Source organism: Budorcas taxicolor, chromosome 2, assembly GCF_023091745.1.
Source record: "Budorcas taxicolor isolate Tak-1 chromosome 2, Takin1.1, whole genome shotgun sequence".
Lineage (NCBI taxonomy): Eukaryota > Metazoa > Chordata > Mammalia > Artiodactyla > Bovidae > Budorcas > Budorcas taxicolor.
The window spans coordinates 106558061-106582314 of NC_068911.1; the positions used below are offsets into that span (position 1 = coordinate 106558061).

Below are 24254 nucleotides of genomic sequence, written 5' to 3' on the forward strand. Positions count from 1 at the left end.
ACTCCCTCTGCAAGGGGGCACAAGTATGATCCCTGATTAGAAAACTAAGGTCCCAAAGGCTGTACAGTGAGTGTGGCCAAAGAGTAAAAAAGAAATTATTAATAATGCCCAAAACTTCCCCAATTTGGTGAGAAACAAGTTGTTTTTAATATTAATATATTCAATATTAATAAAACTAAACAGGAAAAACACAAAATACACCTATGAATATTCATAGTCAGTCAGCTTAAAAAGATAAAGAAAAAAATCTTGAAAGTAGCCAGAGAAAAGAGCAGCAAGCTAGAACAAAAATGAGTGTCACCTAATTTCTCATCAAAAATTATAGAGAAAACAATGGAACCACATCTTTAAAGAACTGGAGGGGAAATTTTTCAAGCTAAAATTCTTTAGCAAAACTATTCCTCAAAAACCAAGTAAAGGGCTTTCCTGGTGGCTCAGTGGTAAAGAATCTGCCTGCCAATGCAGGAGACATGGGTTTGATCCTTGATCCAGGAGGATCCCACATTGCTCTGGAGCAGCAGAGCCTGTAAGCCACAACTATTGAGCCTGTGCTCCAGAGCCTGGGAGCCACAACTACTGAAGCCTGAGCCCCCTAGAGCCCATGCTCCACAACAAGAGAAGCCACAGAAATGAGAAGCCCTCAAACCACAACCAGAGTAGCCCCTGCTTGCCACAACTAGATAAAAGCCAGCACAGCCAATAAATAAAATTATTAAAAAAAAATAATAAAGATACATTTAAAGATATGCAGATGACACCACCCTTATGGCAGAAAGTGAAGAGGAGCTAAAAAGCCTCTTGATGAAAGTGAAAGAGGAGAGTGAAAAAGTTGGCTTAAAGCTCAACATTCAGAAAAAGAAGATCATGGCATCTGGTCCCATCACTTCACGGGAAATAGATGGGGAAACAGTAGAAACAGTGTCAGATTTTATGTTTTTGGGCTCCAAAATCACTGCAGATGGTGACTGCAGCCATGAAATTAAAAGACGCTTACTCCTTGGAAGAAAAGTGATGACCAACCTACGAGTATATTCAAGAGCAGAGCCATTACTTTGCCAACTAAGGTCTGTCTAGTCGAGGCTATGGTTTTTCCAGTGGTCATGTGTGGATGTGAGAGTTGGACTGTGAAGAAAGCTGAGCGCCGAAGAATTGATGCGTTTGAACTGTGGTGTTGGAGAAGACTCCTGAGGGTCCCTTGGACTGCAAGGAGATCAGTCCTGGGTGTTCATTGGAAGGACGGACGTCGCAGCTGAAACTCCAATACTTTGGCCACTTCATGCGAAGAGCTGACTCATTAGAAAAGACTCTGATGCTGGGGAAGATTGAGGGCAGTAAGAGAAGGGGACAACAGAGGATGAGATGGTTGGATGGCATCACCGACTCAATAGACATGGGTTTGGGTGAACTCCGGGTGTTGGCAATGAATAGGGAGGCCTGGCATGCTGTGGTTCATGGGGTCGCAAAGAGTCAGACACGACTGAGCAACTAAACTGTACTGAACTGAACAAAGCCTTTGTAGATCACAACAAACTGTGGAAAATTCTTAAAGAGATGGGAATACCAGATCACCTTACTTGCCTCTTGAGAACTCTGTATGCAGGTCAGGAAGCAAACTCTGTATGCAGTAAGAACGGGACATGGAACAACAGACTGGTTCCATCTGGGAAAGAAGTAAGTCAAGGCTTCCTATTTTCACCCTGCTTATTTAACTTACATGCAGAGTACATCATGCAAAATGTCAGGCTGTATGAAGTACAAGCTGGAATCAAGACTGTAGGGAGAAATATCAATCACTTCAGATATGCAGATGACACCACCCTTATGGCAGAAAGCGAAGAAGAGCTGAAGAGCCTCTTGCTGAAAGTGAAGGGGGAGAGTGAAAAAGCTGGTTTAAAACTCAACCCTCAAAAAACTAGTATCATGGCATTCAGTCCCATCATTTCATGGCAAATAGATGGGGAAACAAATGGAAACAGTGACAGACTTTATTTTCTTCGGCTCCAAAATCACTGCACATGGTAACTGCAGCCATAAAATTAGAAGACTCTTGCTCCTTGGAAGAAAAGCTATTACCAACCTAAACAGCATATTAAAAGCAGAGATTATTTTGCTGACAAAGGTCCGTCTAGCCAAAGCTATAGTTTTTCCAGCAGTCATGTATGGATGTGGGAGTTGGACTATAAAGAAAGCTGAGCACCAAAGAATTGATGCTTTTGAACTGTGGTGTTGGAGAAGACTTTTGAGAGTCCCTTGGACAGCAAGGAGATCCAACCAGTCCATCCTAAAGGAAATCGTCCAGAATATTCATTGAAAGGACTGATGCTGAAGCTGAAATTCCAATACTTTGGAGTTTGTAAAGAACTGACTCATTGGAAACGACCTTGATGCTGGGAAAGAGTGAAGGCAGGAGAAGAAGAGGACGGCAGAGGAGAGCTGGTTGGATGGCATCACTGACTCAATGGACATGAGTTTGAGCAAGCTTCCGGAGTTGGTGATGGACAGGGAAACCTGGCGTGCTATAGTCCGTGGGGTTACAAAGAGTCAGACATGACTGAGCAACTGAACTGAACTGATGAAAAACCTCAAACTTTTAGTTTTGAAACATTGGATGTTTCACCACTAAAACTGGGAAGAAGGCAATGATGCCTACTCTCAACAATTCTATTCAAAATTTTATTAAGGGTCCTGGTTACTGCAATAAAAATAAGAAATGAAAGGTAAAAAAATTGAAAAAGTAGTAAACTGTCCCTATTTGCAAACATGACTATGAAGGTAGAAAATGGGAAAGAATTAACAAAAAGATTATGAATCTTTACATTTAACCACATCAAAACACAAAATTAATATAAAAAATTATTGTATGTCTATGAAATAGCAAGGGCTTCCCAGGTGGCTCAGTAGTAAAGAATCCACCTGCCAAGCAGGAGACATAGGTTTGACCCCTGGGTGGGGAAGATCCCCTAGAGAAGAAAATCAAAACTCACTCCAGTATTCTTGCCAAGAAAATCCCATGGATAGAGGAGTCCAGTGGGCTACAGTCCATGGGGTCACAAAGAGTTAGACAGGATTTAGTAACTAAATGTCACTAAATGTCACAACAACAAATGTCCTAGCAAACAAATGAAAAATAAAATCAAAACATAATTCCACTTACAACTGCATCATATAAAATATTTAGCAATAAATTAACAAAAAATATGCAAGCCCTCACCAAAAACTACAAAATATTGCTGAGATGAAGATCACTTAATAAGTGAAGAGATGTCAAGCTTCAAGACTGCCAAAAAGTTACTTCTCAAAAAAATCTATAAACTCAACACAATCCCAATCATAGGCCCAGCACAATCATAATCCTTTTTATATAAACTGACAAACTTATTCTAAAATTCATAATAAAAACATAAGGTCCTAGAATAGACAAAACAATCTGGGAAAACAACAAAAGCTAGAAAGTCTGCATTCACTAAATTTAGGACTTTTTCTAACACTATTCAGTGGTTCTCAGTTGGAGGCAATTTTGCACCTCAGGGGACATTTGATGGCTCAGCGGTAAAGAATCCGCTTGCGATACAGGAGACACAGGTTCAATCCCTGGGTCAGGAGGATCCCCTGGAAAAGGAAATGGCAACCCATTCTAGTATTCTTGCTTGGGAAATCCCATGGACAGAGGAGCCTAGTGGGCTACAGTCTGAGGGGTCACAAGAGTCAGGCACAACTTAGTGACTAAACTACCACCAGATACATTTTTGGTTTTCACCACTGGGAGGGTGCTACTGAAATCTACTAGGTAGAGGCCAGAGATACTAATAAAATTCTGTAGTACACAGTACACCCCCACAACAACCTGGCCCAAAATTTCAACAGTGCCAAAGTTAGGAACCCCTAAACTACAATAGCCAAGACAACATGGTCTGTTGTTGTTCAGTCACTCAGTTGTGTCCAACTCTTTGTGAACCCAAAGATGCAGTACTCAAGCCTTCCCTGTCCATCACCATTTCCTGGAGTTTGCTCAAACTCAGGTCCATTGCGTTGGTGATGCCATCCAACCATCTCATCCTCTGTTGCCCCCTTCTCCTCCTGCCTTCACTCTTTCCTAGCATCCAGGTCTTTTCCAATGAACCAGCTCTTTGCATCAGGTAGCCAAAGTATTGGAGCTTCAGCATCATTCCTTCCAGTGAACACTCAGGGTTGATTTCCTTTAGGATTGACTGATTTGATCTCCTTGCTGTCCAAGGGACTCTCAAGAGTCTTCTCCAACACCACAATTCGAAGGCATCAGTTCTTCGGTGTTCAACCTTTTTTACTGTCCAGCTCTCATATCCATTCATGACTACTAGAAAAACCACAGCTTTGACTATATGGACCTTTGTAGGAAAAGTAATGTCTCTGCTTTTTAGTATGTTACCTAGGTTTGTCATTGCTTTTCTTCCAAGGAGCAAGTGTCTTTTAATTTCATGGCTTCAGTCACCACCCACAGTGATTTTGGAGCTGAAGAAAATAAAAGTACTGATGTCAGTACAATGTGCTACTGACAATCAGGATTTTCCAACAGATAAATGAAATAGAATACAGATTACAGAAGGTAAACTCCAGGTCAACTGACTGACAAAGGCATCAATGCAATTAAATGGAATAAAGAAGTGTTTTCAACACAAGGTCCTAGAATAAGATAGCCATGTGTAAAAATTGAACTGTGATTCCCACCTCACCACACACATTAGTTCACAATGGGTCAGAGACCTAAATAAAAAGCTAACATGCTAAATTCTAGAAGCACAGTATCTTTACAATTTAGCAAAACAATCTGTAAAGACTTAAAAGCAGAATACACAACTATAATTTGATAAAAACCCAATTAAAATATGGGCAGGGGACTTCCCTGGTGGTCCAGTGGATAAGAGTCCACCTTCCATTGCAGGGAACATGGGTTTAGTCCCTGGTCAGGGAACTATGATCCCACATGCTGTGGGGCAGCTACTAAGCCCACAGGCCAGAACTACAGAGCCCACGTGCTCTGGAGCACATCTTCCTCAACCAAAAGTAAATAAATTAAATACGGACAAAAAACTTGAACATTCGACATTTCACCAAAAATGACACACAAATGGCTAACAAGCACATGAAAAAAATGGTCAGTACCAATATTTCTCACAAAATACAAAAGTAAAACAAGAAAGAGAAATACAAATTAATTCCACAAACTACAAAACAATTGTGCATATATGTGCTCAGTCACTCAGTTGTGTCCAGCTCTTTATGACCCCATGGATTGTAGCACACCAGGCTCCTCTGTCCATGGAATTTTCAGGAAAGAATACTGGAGTGGGTTACCATTTCCTATACCCATTGGGAAGACTAAAATTTACAGGACTGAAAACAAGCAATTGTTGGTGAAAATATGAAATTACCCCAACTCTCACATATTGCTGGTGGTTAGGTAAAATGTTACAACAGCTATAGCAGTTTCTCCTAAAGTATACACTTACCCTAGGACCCAGTAATTCTACTCTGATATTTACCCAAGAGAAATAAAAACTTACGTCTACAAAAGGCCTCACATAAGAATGGTCTCTTTTATTCATAACAGTGAATATATCTGTCAACAAGTGATGCACTGTGGTATATTCATACAGCAGACCACTATTTAGCAATAAAAATAATGATACATCCAACAACCTAAATAATCCCAAATACTATGTAAAACAAGCCAGCAGAAAGAGTATGGTACTGTATGATAACATGCATATCCAATTGTAGAGTAGGCAAAGTAATCTATGGTTTAAAAGAAAAAAGGAAAAGAACAGCAGATGCCTTGGCAGGGCAGGGGCCATGGGGGCAGCATGAATGAGGAACATGGACATCAAGTGGAAAGGTTCACTATAGACATTTCTGGGATAACAAAAATGTCCAGTATCTTGAGTGAAGATGCTTACATGATGTAAACATTTATCAAAATAAGCAGTTTTGTGCATTATGTATATTTGATATAAAACAACTATTTTTTAAAAACCTAGGAGGGAGGGGAGTAGACAGATAATATTGAAATAAGAAATTGAAGAACTGCCAAACCTGAGTGACAGGCACATAAGGCTTCATTATACTACTTTTGTTTACCTTATATATGCCTGAAACTTTCCATAATCAAAGGTATTTAAAAAATAACTTCTCTCAATTCCCTCTCAGTGGAGGAAGAAAACTAATAATCAACTGTTCTTGACATAAATTACAATCTTACTTCTTATTTCTCTGAGTTTTCTTTATGCTGAATAATCCATCCCTTACACTTTCTTTAATCTTATTCACCACAGCACAGCTCACCTTGAAACCAGTTCAGATTTTCCATGATTGACTTACTTATTACTACCTGTAGGGAGAAAAGGATTGGAAAGAGCTAACCCTCCTTTCGCCCATAACTACCTAATAGCAATATGATACCTACACTGAATATATTTCCTAACTCAAATCCCAACATTGAACTTAGCATCTAGAATTTTAATAATTTTAATCTTATTACCTCCCTCTCATGAGAATTCATTTGCAATGGCAAATAAGGATCTTATCCTACTGACTATTTCTTTAGATATGGCACATAAAGGATACCCAGTGAATATGTGTAAATCAAATATTCAAGAAATATAATATCAGAGCTCACAAATACACAGTTTGGCTCTCTTACTGATAGTACAAATTATTTCCCACCTCAGTTATATCCATTGTGTTTTGCCTTTAACCTTATTGGTATGTATGTCTTCATTTCAGGTGGAATAGATCTGTGTTTAAGAACTTCACATCTCCTCTTTGCTAAAAAATGTAATCATATAATATTTTAAAACAGTAAGTCAATTTAATCTATATATTTCACTGTTTGAAGTGATATGATTTCTATATATTTTTTTTTATTTTTTTTCTGCTCTTACTCATATGGATAATGAAAAAAGTCACAATGCTTTGAAAATCTCAAATTCTGTTAAACCACCATAAACCTAAAAATCTCTAGAAATATGAAAATTCAGAGTTCCTTAAAAACAGCTAAAGTGCAGTTAAGAATAGATTTTTAACAAAAACAAAGATTACTTGAAAAGAATTTGTCTAACAAAGCACCTATATAAGCCCAAGACCAAGTTGTTAGTTCCCTCCCGCGAAATACAGGAAATCAAGGTTTGTTCTCAGAGTATGTGCTTCAGTAAACATTTGGAGTATGGTTTATAAGCAAAACCATCATCTTGGATTAGGATTTTCAAACATTCTAAGGGAGAAAGCATCAGAAAAGTAACCATCAGGAGAAGCAGAAATAAAATTACTCACAAAGAACGACATTATACATATAAAATTTTATTATTAAAAAACAGTTCAGAAATATCTTACAAATATTAATTGCCACAGATTCAAATCCAAGTTCTTCCAGAAGCCATTTTATATTCATAAATTATACATAACTTTTAGAACATTTACTTTAAATGTACCAAATGCAGCAAAAGACTTAAAGATAGAAGTTTCAAAGCAAATACTCATTTAGAGACACCAGCAAATAGATCTGACCTTTTCAAGTGGCTTTCCCAAAGAGTTTCCAATCAATTTCCAATCATTCAAGACTTCTTCAACTTTGGAAATAAACCTAGGAAGGAGGAAAAAACTTTCAAACTATGTAATCACACGTTTTTCCTATTGTTATACAATTTCTTTGTTTTTTTTTTTAACACTTTTAACAGAAGGCTTGTAAAGTTTAGTATTGTTATTGTAAATTTATCAACGTGCAACAAAAAACAAAAAAGTAATCTTTAGCCCAAGAATTCTTAGATTTTAATTTTTTTTAGATTTTTTTTAAAGTCTTAGATTTTTTTTTTTTCATTTTTTAAAAATCTACTGCCTACCCAACGCCATTCTGGTTTCTATAAAATAAAAATAAATCTCTCCATATTGAAATGAAAATAGTAAACCTGGGACACAAGTAAAAATTGACAGACTGAAATGATACTATTAAGGATAACTGGGCTTCCCAAGTGGTGCTACTGGTAAAGAACCTGCCTGCCAATGCAAGAGACATAAGAGAGACACAGGTTCAACAGCTGGGTCAGGAAGATCCCCCGGAGGAGGGCATGGCAACTGACCCCAGTATTCTTGCCTGCCATGGACAGAGGAGCCTGGCAGCCTACAGTCCACAGGGTCACAGAGTCGGACACCACTGAAGTGACTTAGGACACACACACAGGCTTCCTAGGTGGCACTTGGAAGGAAGAATCCACCTTTCAATGCAGGAGGCCTAAGAGACAGGGTTCAATCCCTGAGTAAGGAAGATTCCCTGGAGTAGGAAATGGCAATCCACTTCAGTATTCTTGCCTGGAAAACTCCATAGACAGAGGAGCCTGGCAGGCTACAGTCCATGGGGTCACAAAAAGTCAGACACGACTAAGCACACACACATACACACATAACAATAATTCTGAAACCAATAATCTCTTCACTATGCTCCAAATAACTTATCTCTTTAAATTAACTTTCTTTAAAGATACTTAATGAATTCTCTGATTTGCCTTCCACTCCTCCAAAAAAACATTATTTGGGAACTCTGCCCATTAAAATAAAACAAGTTTTAATGGACACCTGGCAAGAAACAAAGTAGATCTGTCAACTTTAAGGGATTTTAAACTATTCACTGTCTGATCTTTAATGATCAAGCAGACCTATCAAAGAGAATGAGCTGTGACTAGCAACACGCTCTGTATCAGCAAATGAACACTGTCAAAGCTCAGTAGTAGTGTTCAATATACATAAAAGGACACTTTCAGCTTAGTCACTCACTTGTGTCCAATTCTTTGTGACCCCATGGACTGTAGCACGCCAGCCTCCTCTGTCCATGGGAATTCTTCAGGCAAGAATACTGGAGTGGGTTGCCATGCCCTCCTCCAGGAGATCTTCCCAACCCAGGATCCAACCCAGGTCTCCTGTACTGCAGGTAGATTCTTGACCAGCATGGAAGCCCAAGCCACCAAGAAGCTGACTACTTATACTATATATGTATGATGCAATCTAACAGCAATGCTGCTCTCCTAAAACACCTACAGACTATTGCCAGAGTACTAAAATTAATTCTAGTCAAAATATATACACAAATATCAGGTTTTGCCATCAGGGACATTATAAATTATTATTTACATTCTAAGTTTTTATGATTCAACTGAACCTTCTAATTATTCCTTTTTAAAATGAAGATATTAATTAATATAGTATTTTGAGGGGGTTCAAATGGCAATTATCAGATCTTATAAAGAGTGCTCTAGAAATAAGTTAATATGTTTACAAAACCATATAAAAATTTTAATGTATGTATATGTGAGTGAAAATCTGTACATGAAATATACATTTATAAAGGTAAAAAACTGGAAACTATCTTAGGTACAACTGCAGCAAAAAGCTGTAAATTAATGACATATCCACTCAATGGACTAACATGCACCCATTAAAAATCATGTTTTGAAGCCTGCTTGAGGAATAAGAAAAAGTCCATATGTTAAATGAAAAAATGAAGCTATAGATATAAGTATAAATATAGTATAACCAAAGTTTATAACACACACAGATTACATGGAATTTTCTCAAAATACTGACAGTAGCTATCTCCTGGTGGTAGAATTACAGGTGATTTTTCTTTTTTTCTTTTATAATGAAGTATTTTAATAAATATCAGGGCTTCCCTGATAGCTCAGTTGGTAAAGTTCGATTCCTGGGTCCAGTCTTCTTGGGCTTCCCTTGTGGCTCAGCTGGTAAAGAATCCGCCTGCAATGTGGGAGACCTGGGTTCAATCCCTGGGTTGGGAAGATCCCCTGGAGAAGGGAAAGGCTACCTACTCCAGTATTCTGGCCTGGAGAATTCCATGGACTGCATAGTCCATGGGGTTGCAAAGAGTTGGCACAACTGTGCAACTTTCACTTCACCTCATTTTAATAAAAGGGATTCCCAGTTGGCACTAGTAGTCAAGAACTCGCTTGCCAATGCAGGAGACTTAAGAGACTCGGGTTTCAACTCTTGGTAGGCAAGATCTGCTAGAGAAGCAAATGGCAACCCACTCCAGTATTCTTGCCTGGGGAATCCCATGGACAGAGGAGCCTGGAAGGCTACAGTCCACATCACAAAGAGTCAGACTTGACTGAAGGGACTTCACATTTTAATTTCACAGTAAAAGAAGGAACATCTTAAAATATTCACTGTATTAGCAATACTATCAGTTCTAAAAAAGACCAAAATCGGAGCCTATTCTGTAAGTATTGAGATTTGATTAGAAAAATGTAATAACTACCCCCGAAAGCTCTCTAGATCTCACCTGAAGGATCACTTCCTCTTACTCTTCAATATTAGGTTCTTCTGTTATATGCTCTTAAAAAATGTTTCCTTCCCTCTTCTCAGCTCTCATTTCAACTGTAACTACAGACTCACTTGTATCATTATTTATTCACATCCTTCTTTTTCATTAGTTTATATGTTCAACAACAGCAGGAACCATCTGTTTTCACTGACCACCACATCCTTATGCCCTGCATTGTGCTTGATACATGTTCACTCAGTATTTTTTCAATGGACAAATAATAAAAGGAGTTATTGGTTTCTATAAATTGTCCATACAGCTCATAACATACTGATAAATTTCATTCAAACATTAAACTCAAGGTTTAAAAGACTCCAAAGTCTTACCATTTTCCTACGAACTGTAAAACACTAATTTCATTCTATAAACAAGAGCATGAAGCCAAAAATCGAATTTCCTACTTTGAGGTAGTTTTCATAACTCTGTTAACAACTACCCCCAAATAAGGAGTTAGAAGGATTTAGTATTTCACCTGAGGATATTTTAAATATTTAGCTAGTGGAAAATGATTATTTATCCATTAAATACTCTAATGTTTCCTTCCTCAATTCACTCTCAAGATTCAAACTACTACATTTTCTAACTACCTTTAAGATTTACGACATTATTTCAAATTCAACAGGTCTAAAACTATATTCTCTCTTTGCCACTTTCTTATCTTCACTCTTCTAGGCAAGAAACTGCAGTTTCATGTTTTTTTTCCTACTCCTACATTTCATCAACTTTATCTTCTACTTCTTTGAAATGTCTTACAATCTTCCCTCCTACCCTTTCTCTCCAGTTTCCTAATCACCAACCTAACCAAAATAGTAACTCACTTGCCTTCATTTCACCTCATCTTGGCAAACAACTTTGGTAACACACAATCAAGGGTCTCTCGCTACTGCTCTGTAATGGCTCTTAAGCGTGGTCTCTTGACCCAGCATCAGCACCTGGGATCTTCTTAGAATGAAAATTTTTGAATCCACCTCAGACATACAGAATTATAAACTATGATTCTAATGCACACTGAAGTTTGAGAATCACTGGTCTTAAAGCATCAAATTTAGATTCCTTTACTTAGCTTTGGAGGCTGTCTATAACCTGGTTTTATCTTAATAATCTTATTTATTTTCCTTCAACAGTCTTCACTCCAGTGAAGACATTTCATCAAATTCCAAAGGTTTTCACCTGTCTCTGATCCTGTCAGGACTGTCTCATATTTAACCAGTTTTTTTTTTCCATTTATTTTCCACTTTCCAGGCCTGGCACATTTCTTGTCTTTTCTGTGAAAATACCTTCAACAATTACAATCCACAATTACCATCCTTATACTAATATAACTATTTGCTGTTTTGTTTTTTTAACACAGAGATAATTGATTTGTTTTGATTTTGTTCTTTTCTGTTAGTATAGTTCTGAACACATAGTACCTATTCAATAAGGCCTTGCCTGGGTGGTTATGTCTTACCTTTTGGGGGGAGGTGGGGGTGGGGCGGGGACCACACGTCAAACTAGCATCCCAGCAGGGATCTTTTCTACGCTATTTAAGGACAAGACATTCACAACCAGATAGATTTCCTCCCCCAATCAGAAAGATCATAAAATATTCCAAGCTAACTACTAACCTCAGTACTCAAAAAACCTGAAGGGCCTCTTGGACAACGAACTGATAACATCTCGACCTAAGCTATTACTCCTCCACAAACTTGGCGTTCAACTAATTTTAGTGATCCAACAATTTCACTCAGCTATTCAACTGGAGTTTGGTGGTACAGGAATTGGGAGTTTCCATGGCAAAGGAAGCCTGGGTCACATTACGCACTGAAATGGAACAATTAAACGTTCCAAAGCCATACACAATCTGTTTCGAAAGGTTACCCTAAAAGACAGGATGGAGATGGTGGGAGTGTGGCAGATGGACAACCACCAAGATTCAGAAGAAAGGCCTCCTCTTGAAACGGATGTACAAGGAAAGGGAGGGGGCTGGGAAGCAGCTGCGAAGTTTGTTGCTTACTATAACAAACGAATTAGTTACACGGACATTAACACAGGAACGGAAGGTAGCCTCCGGAACTGTTTCGGCGGGTGATCAACAACTAAAGGACCAAAAGTCTAATGGAAAGTGGTTTAAAAGGAAAGAAAAACAAAACTTCGGAGAGCCAGAGTCTCCGGGGTAATACAGATGGGGGCGGGCCGGGGCTTGTCAGACGTGGAAGAGGCTTGCGGTGGACCACAGAAGGGAGGAGGCGAAGACCGGGGAGCCAAGGGGCTTAACTTTTCCCGCAGAAGTGGCGTCACTTGTGGTCAAGGTTGGGGAAGTAGCCGGGCGGAGCCGGGGCCCAAACTGCTGGTAACCAATGATACGACTCACTCACCTTTCCCATTCCGAGGCAGTGGTGAAGTCCGTGATCTCAAATACCTCGGACTCGGGCTGCATAAGTGGAAAGAAAGAAAGAGATTGAGCTCCCGGGAGCTGACCCGGAGGGGCTAACTTAAACAGAGGCAGGGATAGGTAGGGGGCAGACACCTCACCTCACTGTCAGCCGCCATCTTGCGGAGCGCCGATGTGGGCGCTAGGACTGCCGGGAAGAAAGGCAGGAAGGCGAGGGGAGGAGGGGAATAGAGGAGCAGAGAGCGGGCGGGGGCACCTCTTCCGGTTAGTTTGGCAAAGTCTCCTGAGGCTGAAGTCATTTAATTTTTCTTCTGTAATATTTCTTGTACCTGAGAAGAAAGAACTTACACTACCCTCAAGTACCCGTTCTCTAGCTGATTTAACAAAAGTTAAAATTCTCCTGTAGAGTAATGAATTCAGGAAAGGAACAGAAGCAAGAACAAGGCCTTAGACCCATGTGGGTATGATTTTCCGAAAAAAACCTAAAACATATTGGTTTTATTCTTGTTTTTTCATTCGTCCTCTCAATCGATTGCAAGGCACTGAGCTAGATGCTGTAATATCCACCATCCCTCACCTCCAAGATTTCAGGCAGTTTGGGTAAGTCATCAAATAAAACCATTATACCAGTTATCTGGTTTCTGAGAAGAGCAACATGCTGTTTAATGAACACTTTTTTAAGCCACTGAAGGATAGGAGTGCCAGCTACTTGTTAGTCATTATATCTCATACATTCTGAAGTATTTACAGAGAAAATCATACCATGTCCAGGATTTGTTTCAAATAATAGGAGGAGGAGGTGGGTTGTTGTTTTTAGTTGCTGCTCTTTGGGACTCCATGGACTGTAGACCTTCAGGCTCCTCTGTCCATGAGATTTCCCAGACAAAAGTAGTGGAGTGTGTTACCATTTCCTTCTCTAGGGGATCTTCACAACAGAGTCGAACCCACGTCGCCTGCACTGGTAGGCAGATTCCTTATGGCTGAGCCACTCTGGAAGCCCTAGGGAAGTAGATATGGCTAGAAATAAAACAAGATTAGCCATGGGCACATAGGCTATTGTTTAAGCTATTGATGGGTACATGGATATGTATACTTTTCTCTCAACTACTATTAGGTCCAAAATTTTTCATAATTAAAAGCTTTTTTCCTTAAATTCTCCTGTTATTTATTTATTTATTATTTTTGGCCAAACCACGGGGCATGAGGGATCTTAGTTCCCAACCAGGAGTGGAACCATGCCCCCTGCAATGGAAGCACAGACTGTTAACCACTGAAAGGCCAGGGAAGTCTGAAAAAGCTTTTTTTTTTTAAGTTGTTTTTTTTTAAATTAAATCTCATTTAATGATTTTTTGCGACTCACAAGAAGGAATTTGTGGCTAGAGGACTCAGAAATGCAGCTTTAGCAATTAAATATTTTAATCTTAGGAGAGAGAGATATAAAAAATACAGTGATATACATGGTGCAGATGAGGAAACTAAGGTCAGAAGAACTGACTAGCTGTAACAAGCCTAGACAGTGTATTAAAAAGCAGAGACATCATTTTACTGACAAAGGTCTGTATAATCAAAGCTGATTTTTCCAGTAGTCATGTATGGATGTGAGAGTTGGACCGTAAAGAAGGCCAAAGAACTGATACTTTTGAATTGTAGTGCTAGAGAAGACTCTTGAGAGTTCCTTGGACTGCCAGGAGACCCAACCAGTCAATCCTAAAGGAAATCAACACTGAATATTCATTGAAAGGACTGGTACTGAAGCTGAAGCTCCAATACTTTGGCTACCTGATGCTAAGAACCAACTCATTGGAAGAGACCCTGATGCTGGGAAAGTCTGAAGGCAGCAGATGATTGGGGGCAGCAGAGGATGAGATGGTTAGATAGCAACACTGACTCAGTGGACATGTATTTGAGCAAACTCCAGGAAATAGTGTAAGACAGGGGAGCCTGGCATGCAGCAGTTCAGGGGATTGCAGAAAGTTGGGCACAAACGAGTGACTGAACAACAACAAACGAGGGAAAGGTGGGAATCAAAGAGCCGTTCACTTAACTTTTTAAGATTCTCTCCAGCTGAAATACATTTGTATGTTTTAAGGTCAAGCAAACCCAGGTTCAGCCACTTACTACCTATAAGACTGGGCAAATAACGTAAGCCCTCTAAACACCAATTTCTTCATTATTAAAATTTGTTTTGTAATACTTCTTACCACATAGGACTGTGGCAAAGATTAAGTTCTATGCACATTTGCAGAGTGGTTAACAGAATGTCCTGGCATGTAGTAAGTGATCCATTATGGTAGTAGCAATTATAATGGATGCTTTATATAATGAAAACTGTAACGTGTTACTCACATGTGAGTATTACTTTTTTTCCTTTTTAGTTAACCATTAAGAAGTTTCAGTGCAAGCCAAAATCTGAAACTGAAAAACCACAAAGATTTTGCTGCATGAAGTTAAATTTCAGAAACTGTAGGAAACAAGCCTTATCAGGTTGCTAGGTAAAGTTTCCTTCCAAGTTATTTTTGGCTCCTTCTCCCTGGAGAAACTTTTAAAATAAGTTATTTGTTAAAGTGAAGTGTGAAGCCAGGATGCTAATGATGTAAAGTACCCAGGGGAGACACACTTTTATTAGATTTTCACTGGTTCACCAGGCAGAAAAGATTTTGTTTCTTCAGTATTAAGAGCTATTTTGCTGCACGTCCAAAGGCGAGGGTTTTTCCATGCAAGCGTATTCCCTCTCTGGCATACCTTGCAGTTATTTCAAGGTGTTACCAATAATGGCCACAGGGAGAATTTTGACTCATAGGCAATTTAAGAGATTAGAGGCCTGGAAAAATCACCCTTGGCTTAGTCCTTAGAGGAAAGCAGGGGCATCACAGTTTAATTAGGTCTTAGCGAGAGAGCAAACATTGTGAGAGGAGCAACAGCAGTGGGGCTGCACCATTCTCATCTGCCTTGATGGCCTCTGTGCAGAGAGAATCAGGAATTTTCTGTGATATAGCTCTGAGATCAATTGCAGTAGAAGGTACAGTGGAAAGAGGAAGACACACTATGAGAACAGGAAACTGTTAGAAATTCTCTAAATCAAAGCTATCAGAATCATCAAAATTATCAGTATTCATTCATTCATTCAGCAAAATTTATCAAGCATCTACTGTCCTGGCAGTGAAGAGGAAAAAAGTGAAAGTGTTAGTAGCTCAGTTGTGTCCAGCTCTTTGCAACCCCATAGACTGTGGCCCACAAGGCTCCTTTGTCAATGGGATTTTCCAGGCAAGAATACTGGAGTGGGTTGCCATTCCCTTCTCCAGGGGATCTTCCCAATCCAGGGATCAAATCCTTGTCTCCTGGATGGAGAGACAGGTTCTGTATCATTGCAGAGGGACTCTTTACTGCTGAAACCACCAGGGAAGCATGGCATGTCATAGTCAATTGTAGGGAGGGGTTCAAAGAATAATCCCTGCCCTCAAGGTGTCCACAGCTTGAGATAAGTCAGAAAGAACTATACCATTTATAAAGGGAAGCACAATGGTTATTCAATTTCTTAAAGCTCTTTGTAAAATCAGTGGTGTGAAAACAATCAAGTAACCTTTCTGAACACACAGGCAATATCATGTATCCTTTAAGCAGACCACTGTTTCTTGGACTAGAAAGAGTTATAGCCACCAAGGCAGGAATCTCTAGAGAATTTCAAGAGAAGTAATGCAAACTTCCTTAACTCATCATTCATTCACTCCTTTGTTCATTCAACAAGCATCTGTTAAAAGCAGCTTCTATGTGCCTGACCCTGTTCTAGAAACTGAGAAACAAAAACTTAAAAACAAGATGCCTGCCCTCAGGAAGTTCCAAGTATAATTGAAGTCCCTCTAGGTGATAATGCTCAGTCAAGAACAGCTAGTTCTAATTCCCAAGTTGGTAACTTAACTTCTTGTCTGGTATTAGATCCAGAAAAGACAGTTCCTACTGGCAAGTTGACTTAGTTTGCCCATGTTTACTTGTTCCTATTTAAACTATTCTATTGTTAATGTATTGTTGAACTCAGAATGTGAAAACAAAACAGTTAAAAAGAGTCATAAGAATTATGTACAAGTTTACAGAATGAGCATATTCTAGCTGTGTGGGGTGGTGTATGTGGACAATTGATTACCATATTTTACATAGGCATATTCTTATTTAATCTCTGATTTTCCTTGTTATGAGGAAAGATATGAATATGGATAGGAACAATTCTAGCTACAAGTGATGAATAAATGCAAAATTTTAGTATAATCCTGACCTTTTGTATTGTATTGTAAGACCTGCTAACTACATTTACATTAATATCTCCAGATATGCAACTTTCTGCTCCTCAGAGCCCTTTTACCATCCACTTCAGTCTAGATGGACTAGACTAGATGGACTAATTTCAGTTTCAACTGCTTCTGCTATTTTGCTGTAGTGAATCTTATATCTTCCATTTATCTCTGCTCTTTGCTTTTGCCCATCTATGTACTACAATATGGTCTTCCCTGTTGGCTCAGCAGTAAAGAATGCGCTTGCAATCTGGGAGACCTAGATTCAATCCCTGGGTCGAGAAGCTCCCCAGGAGAAGGGCACAGCAACCCACTCCAGTATTCATGTCCGGAGAATCCCAAATCCCATGGACAGAAGAGCCTGGCAGTCTACAGTCCATAGGGTCATAAAGAGTCAGACACGACTAAAGTAATTGAGCATGTACTGCAATATACTTCCAAATATGAAATACTTAAATCACTATTTATAACCAAAGCCAGAGCCTGGAATTTGTTTAATTTGTCCATGCACTATAGTAGAAATGTCTCCTCATTGTAAAAGTTTCAGAATACTATGCATAAAACAAATGGCCTCCTTTACCGTCTTCTCTATTTCTATACTCCTAAGATGAGCGCCAAAAAACTGATGTTTTTGAACTGTGGTGTTGGAGAAGACTCTTAAGAGTCCCTTGGACTCCAAGGAGATCCATCCAATCCATCCTACAGGAGATCAGTCCTAGCTGTTCATTGAAAGGACTGATGTTGAAGCTGAAACTCCAGTACTTTGGCCACCTGATGTGAAGAGCTGACTCATTGAAAAAGACCCTGATGCTGGGAGGGACTGGGAGCAGGAGGAGAAGGGGACGACAGAGGATGAGATGGCTGGATGGTGTCACCGACTCGATGGACATGAGTTTGCGTAAACTCCGGGAATTGGTGATGGACAGGGAGGCCTGGCATGCTACGATTCATGGGGTCGCAAAGAATTGGACATGACTGAGCGACTGAACTGAACTAAAGATAAAATCACCAATACCAGTTGAGTGTAAATAATTTCAGACTCTTTCCTATATTTTTACATAAACATTTATTAGAGACACAATATAGAGTTTTAATTCTTTTAATTAATCTTTGCACAAATAAGTATGTCTATTCACACATACCGCAATGTTCATTGCAGCACTATTTACAATAGCCAAAACATGGAGGCAGTCTAGATATCCATCAACAGATGAGTGGATAAAGATGTGGTACACATATGCAATGGAATACTACCCATCCATTAAAAGGAAAAAAAAAATTGAGTTAGTTGAAATGATATAGACAAACCTAGAGCCTGTCATACAGAGAGAAGTAAGTCAGAAATACAAAACAAACATCATATATTAACCCATATCTATGGAATGTAGAAAAATGGTACTGATGATCCCATTCGCAGGGCAGGAATAGAAGTACACATGTAGAGAACAGAATTATGGATGTTGGGAGGGGGTGGGAATGTGGGATGAATTGAAAGAGTAGCCTTGAATAGCGTTGACATATGTACACTACCACGTGTAAAATAGACTGCTAGTGGGAACCTGCTGTAAAGCAGAGGAAGTTCTGCTCAGTGCTCTGTGATGATCTAGAGGGGTGGGATGGGAGGTGCAAGGGAGGCTCAAGAGGAAGAGGATATATGTACATGGATAGCTGACTCATCATGTTATACAGCAGTAACTAACACAACACTGTAAAGCAATTATATTCCAATAAAAAATAATGTCTAGTACTTGATGCCTGCCAAGCATTCATACAATAAGCCTATGAGGTAGATACTATTATTATCATACATCCTTCCTTTACAGATGAGGAAACTGAGGCAGAAGCAACATAGGTAATGTGCCTAAATCACATGCCTACTGAATGGTAGGGCTGACTTCTAGGCATGTGCTCTGAACCTCTTCAGCCTCCCATATCATACTACATGCATAACTTGGCAACTCACTTTTTTTACCTGCCTATATGATTTGGAGCCCATTTAGAGCATTATATAAAGCTCGTTCCACCTTTTTTATACTGTTACACAGCATTCCAAAATTCAAAGTATGAATGCACCACTCTTTAATTTTCTACCATGACTTGATATGTAGACTATTTACTATTTAAAGTATTTAGTATTTAAAGTATTTACTATTAATAAATAACATTCTTAGATGGGTGACAAGTGCATGGGTTCATGATACTATACTGTTTAATTTGCATGTTTGAAATTTTCCATGATAAATGTGTTCCCCTCAAAAATACTGGAATAAAAATTAATTATGCCTACATCTTTGTGAACATCTGTGAAAATTATTCTAGGGTGGATATGGAGGAATGGAAATGCTGGGTTGAAGAGTATGTGCATTTTAAAGTATAACAGGTAGTACCAGATCACAATGTCCAAAATGAGCATTACTAATTTATATACCCGCTAATAGTGTAAAAGAGTAGCCATTTCCCCACACATTTTATACTGTGAATCATTTAAGATTTTGCCAGTATGTTGAACAGAAAATGTTTTGCTTTGCATCTCCCTGAGCCCTGGTGAGATTAAACAATTTTCCCTGTGTCAGTTGACCATTTATATTCCTCTCCTATGAAGAGCGATTTCAAATCTTTCACTTGTTTTTCTGTGGGATTGCAAGAATCTGTGTTTTTTATAGAGTCTGTCCAGACGAAGCTGACATTCAATCATATTTGGCTGCCAAGGCTTTATGGAACATCATTTTTGGCTCCATCTCTTAAAGTTGGAGCTGTCCCTGCTCACATTCTCTTTCTGAGCAGCAAAACAGAACACCTAAGTCAATGAAACCAACAACTCCACCCCATATACCCTACTCAGCATCACAAGAAACCCTGGTCTCTCTATCAAATTTCTCTAGACCAGTATGCCCCTTGGATCTCAATGTTTTCCTCTATCTCTTTTCTCTGTCGACCGAGATGCCCAATTTATCTTCCTTCCTTTCCTTCACCATCACCCTACAACCCTCCATTCACTCTAGCACCTTCTAGGTGGAAAAGAAGAGATTTGGAAGAAAGTGTTCCTCAGAAAAGTGTGTTCGTTCCTTAAAAGCAGCAGGTCCCTTCATGGTCTTCCTGAAAACACTGCCTCCTTTTTCCACAACTGCACTGCAGGGGACAAATGGGTCCTGCTTAATATGCAGAAGACGTAGCTCACAACCAATCCACTGCTGCCTCAGCAAAAAAGCCCTTTTCAGAATTGTAAAATCCTTTAATCCTTTCCCACTCAATACAGTGGGGTTGCCCAGATATTCAAAAGTATTCATTAATGTATTCTTATAGCTAAGATTGGATTCAAAACTTCTATTTTTGTCCTTTTCAAGCCCCTCCACTTACAGCATCTCATTTGCTACTATCATTCACTGAAATCCTTTCTCCTCCTCTCTACCTAGCCAGAAAAATAATAAAAAACATAGCTCTACTGAGAACTTGAGCTTGTCCCATAGTAAGCAAAATGCCACTACATGAAATTCTTCATTGGTTTTTCACTCTACTGTTGTGTACATTTAGTTCTAGAAATAGTCACCGAGAAACTTCTCTGCGTAAAATATAAGGACACAATAGCAGAACAAAGATAATTAAAACTTGTTACTTGTCTTCTAGAAAATAGAATCTAATGGAGAGGTAAAAATAACTAAAACAAGTCAGACTCTGCCATAATAGAAGTACTAAATGACAGGGGAATAGAGTGGATTGAAGGGGTGCTTACTGATTCAGAGACACCAACAGAGCCTGGGGACTATTAATACAAAGGCCCAGAGGAGTATAGCTGAATGAGAGCTGGCTTTGGAACATGGTGACCACCAGTGAAGTGAAGGGAAGTGAAAGTTGCTTAGTCGTGTCTGACTCTTTGCGGCCCTATGGACGTCTGTGGAATTCTCTAGGCCAGAATACTGGAGTGGGTAGCTTTTCCCTTCTCCAGAGGATCACCAGAGGGAGGACTTTATCACTGCGTCATTTCTCATTTCTGGATTTTCCTCCTGTAATGAAATTACTTTGCTTATTTTCTATTTTAGATTCTCAGACCTTAAGGATAACAGCTGATCTTTCAATAGAAACTCTTCAGGCCAGGAGGGAATGGCAAGACATACTTAAAGTGATGAAAGAAAATAACCTACAGCCCAGATTACTGTACCCAGCAAGGATCTCATTCAAATACGAAGGAGAAATCAAAAGCTTTACAGACAAGCAAAAGCTGAGAGAATTCAGCACCACCAAACCAGCTCTCCAACAAATTCTAAAGGATATTCTCTAGACAGGAAACACAAAAAGAGTGTATAAACCCGAACCCAAAACAATAAAGTAAATGGTAACAGGATCATACTTATCAATAATTACCTTAAACGTAAATGGGTTGAATGCCCCAACCAAAAGACAAAGACTGGCTGAATGGATACAAAAACAAGACCCCTCTATATGCTGCTTACAAGAGACCCACCTCAAAACAAAGGACACATACAGACTGAAAGTGAAGGGCTGGAAAAACATATACCATGCAAATAGAGACCAAAAGAAAGCAGGAGTGGCAATACTCATATCCGATAAAATAGACTTTAAAACAAAGGCTGTGAAAAGAGACAAAGAAGGCCACTACATAATGATCAAAGGATCAATCCAAGAAGAAGATATAACAATTATAAATATATATGCACCCAATATAGGACCACCGCAATATGTAAGACAAATGCTAACAAGTATGAAAGGGGAACTCAACAATAACACAATAATAGTGGGAGACTTTAATACCCCACTCACACCTATGGACAGATCAACTAAACAGAAAATCAACAAAGAAACGCAAACTTTAAATGATACATTAGACCAGTTAGACCTAACTGATATCTATAGGACATTTCACCCCAAAACAATGAATTTCACCTTTTTCTCAAGTGCTCATGGAACATTCTCCAGGATAGATCACATCCTGGGCCATAAATCTAACCTTGATAAATTCAAAAAAATCGAAATCATTCCAAGCATCTTTTCTGACCATAATGCATTAAGATTAGATCTCAATTACAGGAGAAAAACTATTAAAAATTCCAACATATGGAGGTTGAGCAACACACTTCTGAATAACCAACAAATCACAGAAGAAATCAAAAAAGAAATCAAAATATGCATAGAAACTAATGAAAACACAACAACCCAAAACCTGTGGGACACTATAAAAGCAGTGCTAAGAGGAAAGTTCATAGCAATACAGGCATACCTCAAGAAAGAAGAAAAAAGTCAAATAAATCACCTAACTCTACACCTAAAGCAACTAGAAAAGGAAGAATTGGAGGACCCCAGAGTTAGTAGAAGGAAAGAAATCTTAAAAATTAGGGCAGAAATAAATGCAAAAGAAACAAAAGAGACCATAGCAAAAATCAACAAAGCCAAAAGCTCGTTCTTTGAAAAGATAAATAAAATTGACAAACCATTAGCCAGACTCATCAAGAAGCAAAGAGAGAAAAATCAAATCAATAAAATTAGAAATGAAAATGGAGAGATCACAACAGACAACACAGAAATACAAAGGATCATAAGAGACTACTATCAGCAGTTATATGCCAATAAAATGGACAACGTGGAAGAAACGGACAAATTCTTAGAAAAGTACAATTTTCCAAAACTGAACCAGGAAGAAATAGAAAATCTTAACAGACCCATCACAAGCACGGAAATTGAAACTGTAATCAGAAATCTTCCAGCAAACAAAAGCCCAGGTCCAGACGGCTTCACAGCTGAATTCTACCAAAAATTTCGAGAAGAGTTAACACCTATCCTACTCAAACTCTTCCAGAAAATTGCAGAGGAAGGTAAACTTCCAAACTCATTCTATGAGGCCACCATCACCCTAATACCAAAACGTGACAAAGATACTACAAAAAAAGAAAACTACAGGCCAATATCACTGATGAACATAGATGCAAAAATCCTCAACAAAATTCTAGCAATTAGAATCCAACAACACATTAAGAAGATCATACAACCATGACCAAGTGGGCTTTATCCCAGGGATGCAAGGATTCTTCAATATCCGCAAATCAACCTATGTAATTCACCACATTAACAAATTGAAAAATAAAAACCATATGATTATCTCAATAGACGCAGAGAAGGCCTTTGACAAAATTCAACATCCATTTATGATAAAAACTCTCCAGAAAGCAGGAATAGAAGGAACATACCTCAACATAATAAAAGCTATATATGACAAACCCACAGCAAACATTATCCTCAATGGTGAAAAACTGAAAGCATTTCCCCTAAAGTCAGGAACAAGACAAGGGTGCCCACTTTCACCACTACTATTCAACATAGTTTTGGAAGTTCTGGCCACAGCAAGCAGAGCAGAAAAAGAAATAAAAGAAATCCAAATTGGAAAAGAAGAAGTAAAACTTTCACTGTTTGCAGATGACATGATCCTCTACATAGAAAACCCTAAAGACTCCACCAGAAAATTACTAGAGCTAATCAATGAATATAGTAAAGTTGCAGGGTATAAAATCAACACACAGAAATCCCTTGCATTCCTATACACTAATAATGAGAAAGTAGAAAAAGAAATTAAGGAAACAATTCCATTCACCATTGCAACGAAAAGAATAAAATACTTAGGAATATATCTACCTAAAGAAACTAAAGACCTATATATAGAAAACTATAAAACACTGGTGAAAGAAATCAAAGAGGACACGAATAGATGGAGAAATATACCGTGTTCATGGATCGGAAGAATCAATATAGTGAAAATGAGTATACTACCCAAAGCAATTTACAAATTCAATGCAATCCCTATCAAGCTACCAGCCATATTTTTTCACAGAACTAGAACAAATAATTTCAAGATTTGTATGGAAATAGAAAAAACCTTGAATAGCCAAAGCAATCTTGAGAAAGAAGAATGGAACTGGAGGAGTCAACCTGCCTGACGTCAGGCTCTACTACAAAGCCACAGTCATCAAGACAGTATGGCACTGGCACAAAGACAGAAATATAGATCAATGGAACAAAATAGAAAGCCCAGAGATAAATCCACACACATATGGTCACCTTATCTTTGACAAAGGAGGCAAGAATATACAATGGAGTAAAGACAATCTCTTTAACAAGTGATGCTGGGAAAACTGGTCAACCACTTGTAAAAGAATGAAACTAGATCACTTTCTAACACCATGCACAAAAATAAACTCAAAATGGATTAAAGATCTAAATGTAAGACCAGAAA

At 38.7% G+C, this 24254-nt stretch overlaps 1 protein-coding gene across 2 annotated transcripts in view; it reads right to left on the bottom strand.

The window, feature by feature from the left end:
• Nucleotides 1-12902, bottom strand: part of RAB3GAP1 (RAB3 GTPase activating protein catalytic subunit 1) — a 121981-nt gene extending 109079 nt beyond the window's left edge. For both annotated transcript variants that reach the window (XM_052654549.1, XM_052654541.1), the window contains exons 1-3: nt 12875-12902; nt 12718-12773; nt 7540-7615 (exon numbers count right to left, since the gene is read on the bottom strand). In XM_052654549.1, the coding sequence (XP_052510509.1) occupies nt 7540-7615; nt 12718-12773; nt 12875-12892 (150 nt within the window). In that variant the 5' untranslated portion in view covers nt 12893-12902. The remainder of the gene's footprint in view (nt 1-7539; nt 7616-12717; nt 12774-12874) is intronic.
• Between the last annotated feature and the right edge of the window lie 11352 nt (nt 12903-24254).